Below are 18323 nucleotides of genomic sequence, written 5' to 3' on the forward strand. Positions count from 1 at the left end.
TGAAGGGTTACCATCTCTATAACCCTGTTACCAAGAAGGTAATTGTAAGTCGTGATGTGGTCTTCTCAGAACAGCCGCATCAATTGGAGGAGGATGCTTCTTTCCCAGACAACCAAGACTAGGATATCCATCCAGTGCAACCACCAATAGCAGACCGAACTCCCCCAACGATGCTTGGGAGGATTCAAGATAAAGAAGAGGAAGAAGAGCCTACAGAACCACAATGGCAATGGCCATTCCCTAAGTGGGTAAAGCAGCTTTTGGATGGCAGAAAACCTCCAGCCATTGAGGAGGAACCATCCGAACACCGCCGGTCCAAGAGATTAGAGGAGCAAAGAAGGGCGCAGGAACACTTGGTCAACTGCACGTTGATGACAGAGGTGATCCGTGCTAATGGACCCAAGTGTCTTGAAGAGGCACAGGGTGATGATAGGTGGGTGGAGGCTATGCAGTCAGAGTATGGCTCCATAATGAAGAACAACACTTGGGACCTTGTGGATCGACCACCCAAACGCAAGGTAATCGGAACCAAGTGGGTGTACAAGACCAAGTACAAGTCTGACGGTACGTTGGATAAGTACAAGGCTCGCCTCGTGGCAAAAGGATTCGCACAGGTACATTGTTTTGATTATCAGGATACTTTTACTCCCACAACTCGACTAACCACAATTCGTAGTGTTTTGGCTTTAGCTGCCCAGGGAAGTTGGCCCGTGTTTTAGATGGATGTAAAATCTGTCTTTCTGAATGGAGATCTCAAGGAGGAGGTATACGTGGAACAACCGCCAGGTTTTGTGGTCCCCGATTCAGAAGGTAAAGTCTGTAAACTGAAGAAGGCACTTTATCGGCTGAAACAGGCCCCACGAGCGTGGTACCAGTGGATTGATGCCTACTTTCTACCAAAGGGTTCAAGAGGAGCCCATCTGATGCAAATTTGTATATCTTCAGAGAAGGAGGCAAGTGTATGATCGTGGTCCTTTATGTGGACGACCTTATCATAACAAGGAACCATGAAGAGAGGATCTCACAGACAAAGCATTTGCTAGGAAGAGAGTTTGAAATGACAGCTGATGCATTTCTGTTTGGGGATTGAAGTTTGGCAAGAGTCGAAACAGATCTTCATTTCACAGCTAAAGTATGCTGGAGAGATACTGAAGACATTTGGCATGGTTGAGTGCAAGATTGTTGGTACCCCTATGGAGGTTGACGCGAAGCTCTCAAACGAGAATTCATCACCACTAGTGGACGAAGCGAAGTACAGAAGGCTTGTGGGCAGCTTGATTTACTTGTGCAACATGCGGACATCAGTTTTGCGACTGGTGTACTAAGCAAGTTTTCCAATAAGCCCCAAGAGAACCATTGGAGGGCAAGGATGCAGGTGCTGAAATACATCAAAGGCACACTTGATTATGGCATCACCTATACCAAGGGCAACATCTTGACCAGATTATGTGACTCAGATTAGGCAAGAGACGTGGATAGCAGGAGATCAGTAATAGGTTACTGTTTCTCACTTGGATCTCGAGCTGTGTCATGGGTCAGCAAGAAGCAACCCACACTTGCTTTTTCTTCTACCGAGGCTGAGTACAAATATGCATGCTTTGCTTCTTGCGAAGCAATGTGGTTGAGGAGGATTTTGGGGGACATGGGTGCAATGCAGAACAAGCCTATGCAGTTATCATGTGACAATCATAGTTGCATGGCAATTGCAAAGAACCCTGTGTTCCACACTCACACAAAACACATTGAGATTCAATATCACTTTGTACGTGAGCTCATCATGGATGGAGAGGTCGACTTGGTGTACTGTCCGACTACACAGAATGCTGCAGACATTTTCACAAAGGCTCTTGGAAGAGACTTGCTAGAGAGGCATCTTCATCAACTTGGCATTGGGCCGAAAAAGTAAGTTAACTTGCGGATGGACATTGAGGGGGGGGTGTTAGATATCAATGCTCCACTCTCGTGTAACTATGCGGGAACCAACTAACTCTACTTGTAAGCCCCCATATGAGGAGAAGGCATTTGAGTAGCTCGGTTATCCGGTAGGTCCTGGTTTGAACACCAGATGGGGGCCATGTGTGGCCTGATGGCTAGACAACTTCAGATAGAGTTGGCACACTGCCAACTAGGCTACATGCAAGTGCAGGAAGGCATCCCTTGACTGACCGCACTAAGGGTAGATGGAGCATTTTCTAGGACAGCCCACTCTTGGGTTGCGAGGCCTGTTTGGGGTCCCAAATGATCCTGGATGGCTCTAGGCCGAACGAATACTGTAGGTTAGTTGCTCTGTTTTGCGCACCGGTTCTATCGTGTGGTCGATGGCCTATTTCGGGACCGACCCCCAGTCGACCGTTTTGGGTAGACTGGGTGTCGGTCACCAAATTGGGTCTAACTGACTACGACTGGTGGCTATACAAGAGCAAGCCCGTGAAGCCCATTTCATCACTGGCTACAGCAACCCTGATTCCTTAGCATCCAGCCTCCATCTTCTACTATTTCCAGCTCGCCATCAAAGCTTCTTTCACAGGAGCGCACGACTAGGAGGCAGCGCCATCTATTGTATCAGTTTTACAGTAATCAAATTTTTGATTCTCCATACTATCTATTTTCTCTCTTGCATACGAGATCCTGTTATCTGTTGAGCACAGATGTTGTATTGTTTTCTTACAGTTTAGGCAAGAAAATAGTGTGCACAGAATATCCATTATAATGTTATTTTTGTTGATAGCTCTTATGCTTTTATTTGGAACCTACTAGCATGTGAGGCTAACACGTGGCAAGAGGAGGATAGGAGGATAGAGCCTTTTGCCTTGCAATTGGATTTTCCATTCTAATACACCCCATGGCATTTGGCTCTTCCTGCCACATCTTAGGCACTCTAAGCCAATTGTATGATGATGAACCCACCACTTGTGAACTCAAGAATGCATCTGAGCATCGTGTTTTCATATTAGGTGGTTGGCTTAGCTTCATACATGAGGATCTAAAGTCATCAAACATATTGCTTGGTGATGATCATAGGACTAAGGTCTCAGTTTTAGGGTTGGTAAAGCCCTCACCTAAAGGTATCAAATGTCGTGGGGTGGGTAGGGGAGGCTAATGCATGGCAAGAGGAGGATAAGGGGATTTGATTTTTGAATTGGATGCTAGAGCCTACTGCCTTGCATGTGGATTTTTCCCTCCAACATGCCCTATGATTTCTACCTCCTACCACCATATCCTTGGTCACTCTAAGCAAGCATCTCTACAATTGGACAATGATGACGAACTAACCGACTTTAAATTGGAAAATATTTGCATGGGTTCGCTTGGCAAGAGCTCATTCACAAAGATACCAAGCCATCCAACTTGAATCCAAATTCTTTGCACGGACGAGATTGGCTAGAATCTTTGGGTATGTAGCTCTTAAATATGTTGGTATGCTCACTTTTGATTTGGCAATCATATCAATTGATTTGTGCTCATGTAAATTCTAGGGAATCGGTATGATCCAATTATACAATTGAGTCAATACATACCTAAAAAGGGTTTTGTATTTTGTTATGGATGCAACTGCAGAAATGACTTCTACCACTATTCCAAATCTTGCGGAGTTGTGCTTTCATGGGCGACAAAGCCGTTGTGCAATGAAGCGAGCTACAAGGGTGGAGGCCTCTACAATTTTTGACATTGTGTTGTCATCCTCCTCTGGCCTAAAAAATCCATTCGCAAGGACATGAAAAAAGTGAGTAGGTATGCACATTTCTGCAACGTTCATGAAGCTACAATTGACATTGAGGACAGCACAACCGATTCTGACAGCGACAGTGATGGCTATAAATCAAGTCAACGTAACAAGAAATCTTCAAAGAAGGGATGGTAGGGAATCTATATAAACAGGCTTATCCCACTGGGTCGTTGCCACAACAATTGCCCCCAAACTCTTGCAAAATTTGCCCAAAAATCCGACAGTCTCTTGCCCCCTTTTACTACAATCTGAACAGCCTATTTATGTCCTCTTGCACTTCCTCATCCACTGACTCCCTCATCACTCAACTTCCATCCCTGTTTCTGATGGATATCGAACAAGAGTTCTTCGAGTTCGAAACAGACCTGGGACTCCACCCTCGTCCTATTCCAGAGGCCACTAGCCCCAGCAGACTCCCAAAGCACTCTGTCTGCCATGATCCGCATGCCTTCCAAGTTCCTCTTGGAAGACTTGTAAGGCAAAGAAACATCCACCAAGTAAGCCACTCAAGAGGATCCAACCACTACAGGCACGCCTCCATTCAGGTCACGAAAGCACACCCCGGAGCCACCATTTTTAGTGTATTAATGTGATTTCGTAAGTCGACATTATCCTTTTGCACCATTTGGAAGCATTTTTTCACTCTTTCCCTTAAGGGATGTATCTTGAATGGTTTTTTGAATAAGGTTCTTTTTCACACATGCAAACACGTGCTCCCCTTTCGCTTTAGGCGCTAACTTCCCCGAAAACGAACCAAAATGTTGTTAGTGTTTCTCCCAAGTGTGAGTTTTGAGGGTGTTGGTTACCTACAATCGTGTCGCTGCTCGTTGTAGCATAAGTGTTCACAAGTGTAGCATAGGTCCCGGGTCGTGTTCTGGTGAGAGGTGTAGGCTAAAGTGTGGAAAGCAGATCTCATGTGTGCGTGAATGAGAAAGAGAGCTTGATCATAATGATTGATGGAGGCTCTCGCCTCCACAGGAGTTCAAGGGTTTAGAAGGGGATTTCAGGATTCGAAAGGGGAACAGGGTTGAGAAAGCTAACTAGGAGTTCCAACGTTCAGAGGGGTTCGCAGGGTTTAGGAGGAGTCCAAGGTTGAGGAGTGGAGAGCTAGTCTCCTTCACGGATTCGAGGGGTAAGCGTTGAGGAGGAGGAGGAACAAGGAAGGAGGAGGACGAGAGAGGAAAGTGGAGGAGGAGGGAGGGAGGAGAGGAGGAGGAGGGAGGAGGAGAAGGAGGAGGGAGGGGGAGGGACGAGGAGGAGGAGGAGGGAGGAGGAGGAGGAAGGAGGAGGAGGAGGGAGGAGGAGGAGATGGAGGAGGAGGAGGAGGATGAGGAGGAGGGAGGAAGGAGGAAGGAGGAGGAGATGGAGGAGAAGGAGGAGGGACGAGGAGGAGGAGGAGGAGGAGGGAGGAAGGAGGAGGAAGGAGGAGGAGGAGGGAGTACAAGGGTAGAGAGTGCAAGGGTAAGGGCATGCTAGAACATGATAGTGTAAGAGAGCATGGATGCAATGCAGATCAATCGCAACATTGAACCCCAAAGAGTCGGAGTTTCTTTCCATTGAGAGATATTTATACATGCTAGTCTCTACACAATCCGTACGTACCTCCATGGTGGGGCCTCTTTTGTATGAAACCTTTTGGACAGGAGTCCCTCCACTTTTGGGGGGGACCTTTTGGGTCTCTACACAAAGTGGGGGGACCTTTGAGTCTCTACACAAAGCGGGGGGACCTTTTGGGTCTCTACACAAAGTGCGGGGACCTTTTGTGTCTTTACACAAAGTGCAGGGACCTCAAAAAGTGTAGGCTTTTAGTCTTTCTCAATCTAGATCCTGATTTTGCAAGTATGATTGGATCTTTTCTAGAGAGGATTTTGGCTATCCTCATCCTTTAAGATTCATTATACCATCTTTCTGGCTCAAGATATTACAAGCAGATCTTTGCCGCTACTCTACACACACAATGCTCTCATAGTTGTTGTCCTAAATTGCACTTCAGGCCCTTGTTGCCACAGGGTTAACAAAATCTGTATCAACAAAACCTATTTGGGTGTAAGCACCTAAATTTGCTACACTTCTAGTGCTAAATACTTGCTAGCATCCTTGAAACCATGTTGGAACCTCCTATTTTGTGAATTTAATGATTTGAAGAGTGGTATGAAAAAACAGAGAAGTACATGCCTGGATTTGACTGGGATAAAAAACGGCAATTGGGTTATTTTCAAACATGTGAAGTACTCATGATAGAAAGAGTGGGATTTAAAAAGTGAAATGAATAACAACAAAGACCATAGGGCATAGGAGAAGCTTGCCACAAAAGCAAAAGTATCCGGCTGAAAACAAAGATGTTGCCTGCATGCAAGCCAACATTAGTGGCATCATCTTCTAAATAGGTCTCTCTCTCTCTCTCTCTCTCTCTCTCTCTCTCTCTCTCTTTCTCTCTCTGGTTGCATGGCTTAATTGGGTGTTTGCCACATTAACTCTAGTAGGCCGTTGGAAAGCACCATCCATAGAATACCCAAAGCAGAGAAAGTTTTGCATGATGCAATCAAATCCCCATGAAAAATATGGTCTAAATTTGGAGACATAGTTTGAAGGATGAAGACCTCACAAGACACTAGTGGTTGAGTGTTTCCAAACACCCACAAGACATTGCCTACCATGCAAAGTTGAAAAGTAACTCCATTAGATAAGACCCCTACAAGGAGATGATGTTGTTCATCACATGGTGTATCAAAGGCTGTCACAAACAAAGACATGAATGTTGCATTTTCTCAAGTTTACATGCTGCAAAAGTATCTAGCTAGTACAAACGGTGAAGACAAGCCAAATAAATGTATTGCATTGGCCGTGTTTGTTGAGCATCATGTCTTGGACTCGCAAGAGCAAGGCTATTTGGAGAACCAAATGCTGAAGTAGAAGGCCAGTAATGAATATTCCCTTTGCAAGTCTATGGGAATAGGCAAGAAGGCATGGCAAAAGGTGATGCAACATTAGGCTAATTTGGGCCAACCACTATGCCATGAAGGTCCTCTATCAATGTCAACCAAAATGGAAGATGCAAAGGTGACCCTGCTTAGTACAACAAGATCAAACCTACAAGATTTTTGTGCATGGTTGGAGGACTCCAAAATTAGAAAGATGAGCATTGAAACAATGTCTGCAAGGCTGTGAAATCTCTTTGAGTGGCTGTATTATTTCCACAATAAGAGTTGGTAGCCTTGTCTTCATGCAGAAGTGAGATAGGCAGTGTGTGTACTATATATTGATATAAATTCTTTTCTTTATCTTGTTGTGTGCCTTTGAGCGCTAGAGCTATCTAATGGTCTATACATTGGTAAGTAGGTCGTGATTTTGCTATTTACTACTTTGTAGATTTCATTATGAGGAGTGTTAATTAGCATTGACTTGTGGATGATTCATAGTATTGGGTGATTGAAAGCTCTAACTATATATTCACAATGCATGCATCTACATGAGAGACTGACGAGCCTCCAGCAGACATATGGTCAATATCCTCGCTCCTTGTTGATGGAGAAGAGTATCTTTTCCTCCATGACATCGAGATGGTTTTGGGATTGTGGGAGGATGAGGCAATAGGGGTCTCCTAGGGGTGCTATCTAGGTTTGATGTTGAGCCAAGCGTCCAAGATCCCTAATTTTTGGGATCAGATGACCAAACAATGCAAGACTTTTTGTAAGACGTGGACAAATCAATAAATGACTTCCTTCCTTATGTGTAGCCCTCCGACATAGAAGCTTCCACTTCATACTAGGAGGATCGCAAGTCATTACTTTTCCCTACTTTTGCATCGATGCCTTCCAATTGGGTCATAATGCTCATTATTTTTCTCACAAATTGTGCCAGGATTCATTGATGTTCATTTTCAATCCATAAAAGTCAATCTTGAGTTGCATTTATTAATTCTTTGCTTAATCTCTACAAACACAATGTTCAACTCATTCCATGCATCTTTAGCATGTTATGTGGATTTTATGTGATGGATTAGATTGGTATGCACGTGCAGACAGAATGATAATGCTTGTTCATTATTTTCTTCCCAAGCTTCAATTGGTGCATTAGGTATTCCTTGTTGAATAGTTTTCCAAAGATGTTTGTGCATTAAGAGGAACTTCATTTCTATAGCCAAGGTGTGGAACCCTTCCCCACTGAACAACTCAATAGTTGAGGCACTTCATGCCATTTGTTGCAAAGGTCTTACCAACTAAATTCTTTTAATATGAACAATGTCTGAGACCTTATGCAACTTCTCCTTGGATCAAAACTTATGGCGTGTTAAAGTTTGGATCAAGGAGTGGGATCAAAATGATGATGTGGCATATGGGTGATGTGGCACTATGTGCCCACATGCTTCTTGCAAAATGTTCTTAGAAATCATTGTCTGTGCTTATGTGGCACTAATTTTATTGGATTTCCATGTGGCATCAACACCTTCCACAAAAACCTTTGCAACTGGTGATGAGACATTGATGATGGGTGTCCACGGCCCACCACATCACCTCTATCCACTTGCCGCTTTTGTTGGTGGCGGCTTTCTTGCCTAAAGTCATTTAAGCATAATGAGTATGAAATCGCTAACAATCTCAAGAGATATGGCTGGATGGTTCTAATTTAGAGCTACCACATAGTCGCCCAAAAAAAGCCGGGAGCAAGGTTCCTAGGTCCTAGCCCGAAGCCATGCACAAGCTCTAGAGCTTTCCAAAAAAACTTGAGAAGGGATGACTCTAGACGATTGAATTACATGTCTATAGCACGTAGCCACCCAATTCCTTTGAATTCCACCAAGGTTTTATTTGGACGACCCTCGTATAACATGAGGGGTGAAGGCCATCATCTCCAACACCCCCTTATGGGACAAAATCCCAAAGCACCATATTAGCCAAATCAAAGGCTAGGGATGATGTCTTTAATTTACTTACATGATTGATTGTTGTAGCTTTCGATTGTCCCTTTCAATTATATTATTGTAAAAAAAGTTTTTCAGTAATCATAATAACATAGAGATCCATGTCAATCCAAAAGAATTCGCCCTTCAACCACTTTACTATTTGTGACCACACTCCATGTAAAGCTTACACATGCTCCTCTTTAATAGTTTTCCCTCTCTCAACCTCACCTGAACACCCACAAAAGAGTCTAGATGAGTATACAAGAATACCACGAGAGCTCTTACTCTATTCAAGACATTTAACACTCGAACAACAACTCACAACAATACATGGATCATTCTCCTATATTCTTAGTTGGGAATAAAAGGAAGGAGGAATTGAATCTCATCTTCTTGTACACAATTCTCCCCCAATCACTCTCCTCATTGACATCGTGCAACGAACAATCCTCCTAGTTTAAGGATAAGAATTTGTATGAGGTAGGGCGATAAGATGAGATTCCTCGATTCCAACTTCCACGTCTCATAATTTTGATTGTCCGCTAAGTTCGGTAATCCCACAATTACCGTGTCATAACTTTTCCCCTAAATAACAATGACATATTGCACTCCTCTTTACCAATGGCATATCATTAACCATCTCTATGCAATTCTACATCCATGTTTGTACAATACATAATGCATGCTTCTACAACACATTAGTCCTAATAACCTCAATTACGATGTGAAAAAAAAGGGCAATGGCTATCATCATATATATCTACCCTTGTACCTTCATTCATCTATGTTGCCAATACATCCAAAAAGACATATCTAAAGCATTTAAATAAAGATTTCATTGCACCCTTTTTTTTTTTTTCATTGCACTCAAATTCCAACGTAGTCCCCAATCCTTTTTTGTGGCAATCTTTTCGAATATTCCTTAATACTAGCAGATCATGCTTATGGCATCAAAAGACATAATACTTCCCCTAAGTAGCTTGATCCTATAACTTATGTATTTAATATGATTTCAAAAGGACAAAGACTCAAGCAAGCATAAATTGATGTTTGATAACTCGTCCACCGCCATAAGCAGGTTTGACCTCTCACAAACAGCCCTCCTGCACCATTTAGGGTTTGTCCTCCTTGCCAAACCACAAGGCAAACTACACCTTCCATTAACAGCAACTGCATGTAAATTGAGAAGTGGGAACTTCCTCCAATTGTTTCAAGTACAGCTTGAGACAACTCATAATGCTGTTTACCCCAGTCAGGGCCTGAGGCTCAAGTACAAACGTGGACTCTCGAGCAAAACTTAAAACTTGTAAAACTGCGGCTAAAATCTTGTTGCAAAAGAGAAATTAACATGCTTCATCACAAGACTAAAGTAAATTGTGCAGCAGGCCACCTTGTGCTGATACACCGCTAAAAACACCACCACACATGATAGCACAAACCATAGATTCAAGCTTGTTCAGTCAGCCATGACCACCAATGGCAATAAGCCTCTCACCTTCCGAGAAGCATGGCGCCACCTCCAGCAACTTTCCGTGATTGTCATGAGCAAGCCTGGCTCCTAGAAATGCTCCCTCTATATGCAACCTCTAGAAGTCAATTAGGACCCACTCTTGGATTACTTTACATTATCATGGTCCAAACAATAAGATTCTAAATGGCTTGTAGCAGCCATGGATTCAACAGGGAAGTTTCCAAGATGTCAGAAGTCTTGACACCTTCACAACCCAACATCAAAACACTCAAGTGGGTACTTCAGTATATAGAGTACAAGCACATTTGCCAGGTTGCCTTGTGAATTTAAGTCTGTGTTCATTGGGAGATAGACCACATGGAAAGGGCTCCTGCTGAATTCGTTTCAACCCCATCTTTGCACTTTACATAGAAATAAATACAGGCTTTCTTGTAGCCTAGGGACCCAGGAATACAACATAGGCTTTGCCCAACAAATCCACTCTAGATATGATTTATTTGCCGGAGGACTCAGCACAGTCGTGTAGTACTTTGACTGCTTCATATGCAAACTGTGTTAAGAAAGAACTTCAATGTATCTCAAAATCCAAATTCCTGTCATATTTAACAAAATCTCAACAATAGATTTGCAGGTTCTACTGCAGCCTGGAAATCTTTGCAAGACTTACTCTCTTCGCAAACTTTCAGAATGTGAACAAAATCCCATAAGCACACAACGTCACAGTAGCGCCCTCTTTACAGATTTCAATAAGAGTTTATACCCAAAATGTATAAGACAAAAAAGACTTATTCACGAAATCCATTTTAGTCTGAATGATAATACATCGCAATCTCATGTTTGCAGTAAAGTTTAATCCATAGCTTGATGTTGCTGAAATTCCATCAACTAAGACAACTACTTACAGCTATCCTGGGAGTGTAGAATAGCTGGGTTACATGGAATGAATAAACCATGTTTGCAGCCTGTAACTTTCCACTGAATATTCAGTCCCAATCATCTCCAGACACTCTCTGTAATGGAAGCTGGGAAAAACTGAAATTTCTGTATTTGGCACAAATTTTGTATGCCAAGCCAGCATTCCAAATTTATGCCCTGCAGATCATGTTGAGGAAAAATGCAAACAACCAACCCAAACTTCAGTCAATGTATTTGATAGGCTAATGGACCGAAGGTCTCAAAAGCACCATTGTCGAGATGTCATATCCAAAATGCACTAATTAACAATTTAGCTATATACCATCAAATCCAATACATGTTACATTGAAATGATAATACATCACAATCTCATGTTCAAAGTTTGCACCACAGCTTGATATTGTTGGCATTCCATTGACAAAGAGAACTACTTACTGCACTTCTGACAGTGAAAGAATAGCTGGGTGACAGAACGAATCAACCACCCTATTCCTCTATTTAAAGTCCGTGAATTTTATGCTGACCTATTTGGTGCCAGTCATCTCCAGACAATCTCTGGAAGTAAGCTGAAAATGAGAGTACCATTTCCATATTTGGCACAAAATATGTATATGTCAAGGCAGCATTTCATATTTACACTCTCTAGTTGATGGCATGCAGATTGCGATGAGAAAAATGTGGACGCCTGTAGTAAGTCACTCACCAGGCACTATGCTCATTAAGTCACCAAAAAATACAGTAGCATCTGCATACAAAGGAAAGGTACATATACTGTGCAGACTTATGGGAAGCAAAGACTAAAATCAAGCATCCAGATTCTGTCAGAATGTCCTCTTGTCAGTTTTGAAGTTGAACCACTTCTTCTTGTGTGACTTGTCCTTGTCTGCATGTGTATCCTCTTTATGCAACATGGCATCGTCTTTCCCTTCTTCATTTGAAAACTTCAGGTTCGTACTGCTCATGCTTCTTTTCAAAACTGGCGTGCATGAAAACGATGACTGAATAATATCCCGTTGTTTCAGCAGCTCATCAACCTGCAATGAAGCAAATTAATATGTCTGATGTTGAGCAACTTATGCCAATTCATTAAAATTGGGAGCCGTTGATTATCCAGATTGCATCTTACAAAAATCTACTGCCTATAGTGAAGATCTGTTCGCGCCCCTCAAACTTAGAGAACAATAAATTAGAACCTATTCTCAATTGCCAGAAACAGAATTCATCAATTAGAATGCAAGCTATTCAAGACCATTTGGAAATAGAATCTGCCACCAAAACTACTCTGGAGATATGCTTTCCACAAACCAACAAGCTAGCTGCTATTTCAGAAAAACTGCACATCCAAATGTGCAGTAATCTGTGCAAGCGAGATAGGCTGAAGATTGAAACACTTTGGATAATGAATTAACAATCAGACTGATAAATAGACATATTTCACCTTTTAAGCATGCTGCTTGGATGCTATACATCATATTTGTAATAAAACAGTACATGCAGATTTTGACAGACTGGTGCCAACACCAACTCCATACTATATCAAGGATTACTTAACATGACCCCATCGACTCCTCAGCACCGGACAGACACATGGGCAGATTATAGAATTTGGAGGTCTTCATATTGAATCTCTGAAGGCTAACTCGGCCATGACGAGGGGTAGTACCTAGAAGGAAGGCTAACCAAAATTAAACCACATTCTCTGAAACCAAAGTTACAAATCCTTGTGCCGAGTAGTTCAACCCAATCGATTCAAAAGATGTTTTGAAACATCCCTTGATTCAAAAGATCTTTTGAAACATCCCTTGATCAATTGAAACATCTGCTTTCTCAAACAAAATAAGATGCCTTCAGTTTACTCAAAATAAAGTATAAATAACATATTGATGCTCAGCATCTGCATACCTACATCTAATTCCAAACATTAAGTTTTAAACATTCAACGTTCATGATTCATAAATTGATGACTTATGTTTTAATATCCATAAAGCATGATTATCAAGACAAACAGAAAATCAGAAGATAAAAAGCCACAAAAACTTTAAAATTTCCAATCTTACTTTTCAGTAAAAAAGTGGAATCATCAAAATCTAAACCTACATGGGCCATGCATCAAAGCTGCAATTCTCATGCATATGAGAAGAGTCGCATCAATGTGCACACAACCAGTGGAAGCAAAAGTAAATCCAAGAATTGTTCTAATACTAATCAAAACACATAACCAGGTGCCAAGGTAGCAAACTATGAGCTGCAAAAATATCTCGTATCAGTGTCTGCCGAACATCTCTCGCTGTGGCAGGGGACACGATCTCCGTGATTGGCCATATATCGAGAGTGACACTTCTACTCGGGCGAACCCCTCCGAGTAGAGCTGTGCTCTGGTTGTCTGTACATCATGTGTGGCCCCTGCATCTCTGGCTGCATCTCCCCTGGTCATTGTCGCCTCATCCCACTAAACCATGCTGCCCTCGTATCATCTACTCCACAATGTCCAAGGGCAGACTCAAAGCGTAGAAATCTGTAATGTGTTGCTTAGCACAATCCATCCCTGTCTCCCAAGGTACATCTCATCCTACTGTCTAATCTGGCACAGTAGGATCTCTCTATGTCGCCGCATTTCAATCAGATAAAGGCCAACACAAACCGTGTCCCTCTTGAAAGAGACAGTGGTACCGTCCTTGGATCTCATAATCAACTAGGCAAGTACACAAGAACAGCTCCTCTGTCTCCACCTCATCCATCGTGCGTAATCTGCAATCCGTTGCTCTCTAGGCGTACCTATGGCTCTTCTTGCCTCAATGTTCACAACTAATAGAATGAGACCCGTATCTGTACGATGGCAATCCTCAAGGCGTGTGAGGCTCGCATGTCCTCTAGATACTAGGGTCTGATAATCACTCCATCTTCCAAATACTCTCACGAAGTGCTCGCGGTAGAACTAGATCTTGGTAAGGAACTCATGGTCCCCTTCCCAGATCTATGACATATAAAGCTGGAGTAGGTCCAACCGTATAATACGGTTGATCTCATCCCATGGGACCAAGGGATCAAGGGCATCCAAGTTGTACTCAAAGGGGGGGAGACGGTCCATCTGGATACTTCGGCTGCCAAACCATCTAGATATGTGTCTATACCAAGCCATGTGGACCCCACACTCAACTACTCCAGTGCCAACCTCGATAGTCTCCCTCTACATAGGCCCAAGCCCTATGAAGATAAGTGACCGTCTAGAAGATGGGATCAATCTGGAGTGGTGTCATAGCGAATTCTACCCAAATCACCCTAAAATAGAAGCTCCACAACAATCCCAAACAAGTGACCAAACTCTCCTTCTACTTGATGTTAGTAACCTTCTCACATGCACAACCAGCTGAAGCAAATGTAAATCCAAGAATTGTTCACACTCACATGAGAGAGAGAGAGAGAGAGAGAACGCACTCTCCTTCAACTGGATGTCAGTAGCCTTCTCGCACACTCTTAAGATGGCAAATGGGAGTAATGGGCACAAGACATGCTCCTTGTCTTCTACTTTCCTAAAAGGAGAGGAAGGCCATGTGGCCAATTGTAACGTCGGCACTAACTTACACATTGTCATACATCCTATTTGGGTCTGTTGATAACCAATGCTGTTGTCTACACATCAATCTCTCTACTTAACAGGCAGAGGGCTCGAGCATTATGCCAGAGGCTCCACCAACCACCTATGCTTTTGTCCATGGCTACTCCTTATTAGCGGGACTTACAGGTGAGCAACAAAACGGGGTGTCTAGACGGTGCAGCATCGATTTCCGCCCCCTCCCCAAAATGTCCAAAGTCTCAACACTTGCTGTAGTCCAATATAAGCAGCTTCAAAAGTTACACATGCCCCAAGGCTGAATGTCTTTGTAGAGGTTTGCACAGCATTCTCCTTCCAATGACAATAAAGGAAACTTACATCCTCAGAGATAATTTTTTCCCGAACAAAATGATACATTACTTCAATATGCTTTGTCTATGAATGGAATACAAGATTTTAGCGATAGCTATACAGTTTATGTTGTTGCAATTAAGGATAGTAGCATCATCCTTTCTAGAACTCATATCATATCTTAGCTAGACTACCTCCAATCACCAGTCTTCGGGTTCTCCAAAGGGCAGTAAATCCGAAATTATGAGCAAATCACTTAATTAGAAAATTAAAGACACCAAACAAATAAACTCCCAACACACAATCCAAGACCTAGAAGCTGCAACAGGATTTCGACCTGTTTTGGTGGCCCGGGACAGCTCCCAATAGGTGCGAATTCTGCAAAAACTTTGTGTGCTGACCCTAGGAAGGATCTGGAAGCAGCAAAACTGGTAAACAGCAAGTCTGGCAGCCCCAGAAGGCCCCCGGCAGGTGCGACTCAAGATCTTGCCCAGTCAAGAAGCAAATTGGCCTGCTTGGGAGCTCAAAAGAGCCTTGAGAAGTTGCGAAACTGATCGTGCCTGGCCTGGAAGGCTCCTAGGGGCTCTAGAAGGCGCGCACAACAGGTATGCAGCAAAAAATGAACTGATCTGGAGGGTCTTGGCACAAAAACAAAATTTGGTTTTGAGCTTCTGGCAGCCCTAGCAGCCCACAAACTTCCCTGGTGATCGAAAATCAGCAAGGCGATGTGATAAATTACCCTTGGAGCACTCTCCCAGTCAGTGACTTGCCTCTCCCTCTTCTTATGTTTGCCTCAAAGAAAATTTCTCCTTTGATTCTTGCTTTACAAGCCAGCTAGCCAAACGTGGCTCCTGGAGCTATTTTTAGCAAAAGAGATTTTCACCCCTCTGTAAATCTAGGAATTAATGCAGTCAGTTAGCCTTTTTACCACTCTAGGGCTTGGGCTGTCACACGTAAATTCTAATAATTAGAATCATGCCCTAGTGACAATTCCCCTTATGTAGAAGAAAGTGCAACAGCCAAGAGATTCAGCTACCAACCAACATGAAACAATAACCAAAGAAAGATCTCCAGTTGTGTGGATCTCATACCCAATAAATCGCAGTAACCCTTGAGGAAGCCCCTTGACCTATATTTGATGCCATGGTCCTGAGTATCTCAAATGTGTTTAATTAAGGACTCTCATGGGAGCTAGACAGTGGTTTTCCCTTGGTTTCATCAAAAACTGACTTAGCAATCCAGCTGGAAAGCTGATGCCAAGTCTCCTATTGGAAAGATATATGAGGCTGCCAATAAAGCTCCTGTATTCTGTCATGTCAACCAGCAAGATGAATCATACTTGGACAACTTCGCATTTACCTCCATTCGAGTGAAATCAACCAACACAAGGTACACATAGCAGAAGACTGATAGAATAGCCCAGCTCACACAGTGTGTGTGGTGAGTGGAATCATCTTACACTTATGTGCATCAAATACATGTGCAAATTCATCAATAGACAATGATCCAACCAGATATAGAAGCTACCAAAAGAATATATATTTCCGTCCAAAACTATGAACACAATACAAAGAGAGATACAAAGTCCCACCAGAGTGTGGTCCTTTGATCTTACCATGTACTACTAACTGCCGGATATCTCTAGACTTGAGCCCGTGTGCTCCACCTCGAGCGTATGTAGACTCTTCGCCCAGATCGCAACACCTTGCTGCCCTAGAAGACAGCCAAGGTCCAGCCCTTGAGAGCTCAGTCTGCAGCACACCTTATACTCTCCTTTACCACCATCATGAGGCCCAAGGGAGTGCCTTCAGGCTGCTCCTGTCTGCTCCTTTTTCTGCTGAGCTGTTGGAGGAGTTATGAGGCTCTTAGCCTCCCTTTTTATAGGCCCCAAGGGCCCCTTGAAGTGGCCGACTGGAGCAGGCCTTCTGGCTGACTCAGTCTGCCCCTAAAACCGCCCCCACATGCCCTTTACCTTGGGCTGTGTGCCCTCTGCATTTATGTGGGGACCCAGCCCCCTTGTTTTGTGTGCCAAGTGAATTGCTGCCCAACCCCCCTTATCCCTTTCTTGCTGGCCGACTTGCAGGCCCTGATTGGCCAGCTTACAGATGGGGAGGTGACCTTTCCAACATGGAGTTCATGCCAAAGTGCAATTCTCCACCATATAAGCCTCCATAATTTCTTTATTTTGGTTGCGAAATGACGATGCCATCTCCTTCCTGAGGAGCCTCCATCTTGAGGAAATAATCATAGTTACCAAGCAACAGGAACATTCCAGAAATTTGGGTACTAGAACTGGAAAGTTCCAGGAAGGGGAAATGGGGGACGGGGACCGAAATGCCATGTCATCATATGACATAAAACCATGCTAGAAAATGAAAGAAACTAACATTTTGTAGATTTAAACTTTCTATATAAGCTCTAAAATACCCATTTTAAACTTTCAAAGAGCAACAAAAAAAGGGGGCCGTTCCAGTTCCACCTTGCTTTCCGGAGAACGCCCTTCCCTGGTAACCATGGAAATAATGCAACAAGCCAAGGTTTGTCATCTCAAACACTTTTTTCAAGAGCGTTTGGATTTCTTAAATATTTTCTGCATGATCACATGCCAAGAGTCACAAAATAAGTATGATCCTCTTACCTTTCGTGCAAGATGTTAGTAGCGGGTTAGTGTGAAACATGTCACCCAAGGGAAACTTTTATCCCCACTTAGGGTTTTTCCCCTTGGGCTACTTAGGACTATTCTCAAGAGTGTGAAGGTGCATAACCGTAAGCGTGTACTGATATTGCAAGGGTAAGAAAAGTACAGCACAACATTTTGGATTCACGCTTTGCTCTCTCCACTCTCTATCCTGTTAGAAATCAACAATAGACACAACCAGATATAGAATCCGTCCAAAATTATGGACACAACAATAGTCCCACCAAAGTGTGGTCCTCTAATCTTACCAAAGGTCCTTCTCTATCTGCTAGTCTCCTCTAGAACCCTCAGTCCGCGTGCTCCACCTCGAGCATATGTAGACTCTCCGTGCAGAGATCTCATCTCCTTGCTGCCCTAGAAGACAGCCAAGTCTCAGCCTCACTCTAAGCTAAGTCCGCTTCAACACTAGCACTCCTTCACCTCCTGGATGTAGGCCCCAAGGATGGTGCTTTGCTGCTCATTTCTGCTCTCCTGGAAACTGCACTGTTGGATACTTTATGCCCCTTTATACGGGAGAAACCCCTCAAAACTGACTGACCAGAAAGGACTTCTGGCCGACTTTGCTGCCCCCCCAAAACCGACTGGGGGGCTCACCTTTTGAGGCCCTCTTGCAGGCCTATTTGGCCGACCTGCTCCTTGCCTCCCCACCAACCTGTGGGCTATAAAACCACGGCATATGCCTTTAAACCTTGTGGGGTCCAGCCC

The 18323-nt window shown here is 43.3% G+C and overlaps 1 protein-coding gene across 2 annotated transcripts in view; it reads right to left on the minus strand.

Moving 5' to 3' along the window:
- Positions 1-10905: 10905 nt before the first annotated feature.
- LOC147891698 (chaperone protein dnaJ 15-like) overlaps positions 10906-18323 on the minus strand; it is a 38598-nt gene continuing 31180 nt past the window's right edge. For both annotated transcript variants that reach the window (XM_087388106.1, XM_087388105.1), the window contains one exon: positions 10906-12050. In XM_087388106.1, coding sequence (XP_087244232.1) covers positions 11838-12050 — 213 coding nt within the window. In that variant the 3' untranslated portion in view covers positions 10906-11837. The remainder of the gene's footprint in view (positions 12051-18323) is intronic.

Source organism: Dipteris shenzhenensis, chromosome 17, assembly GCF_047967505.1.
Source record: "Dipteris shenzhenensis isolate YYH24624 ecotype China chromosome 17, Dip_SZ_1.0, whole genome shotgun sequence".
Taxonomy (NCBI): domain Eukaryota; kingdom Viridiplantae; phylum Streptophyta; class Polypodiopsida; order Gleicheniales; family Dipteridaceae; genus Dipteris; species Dipteris shenzhenensis.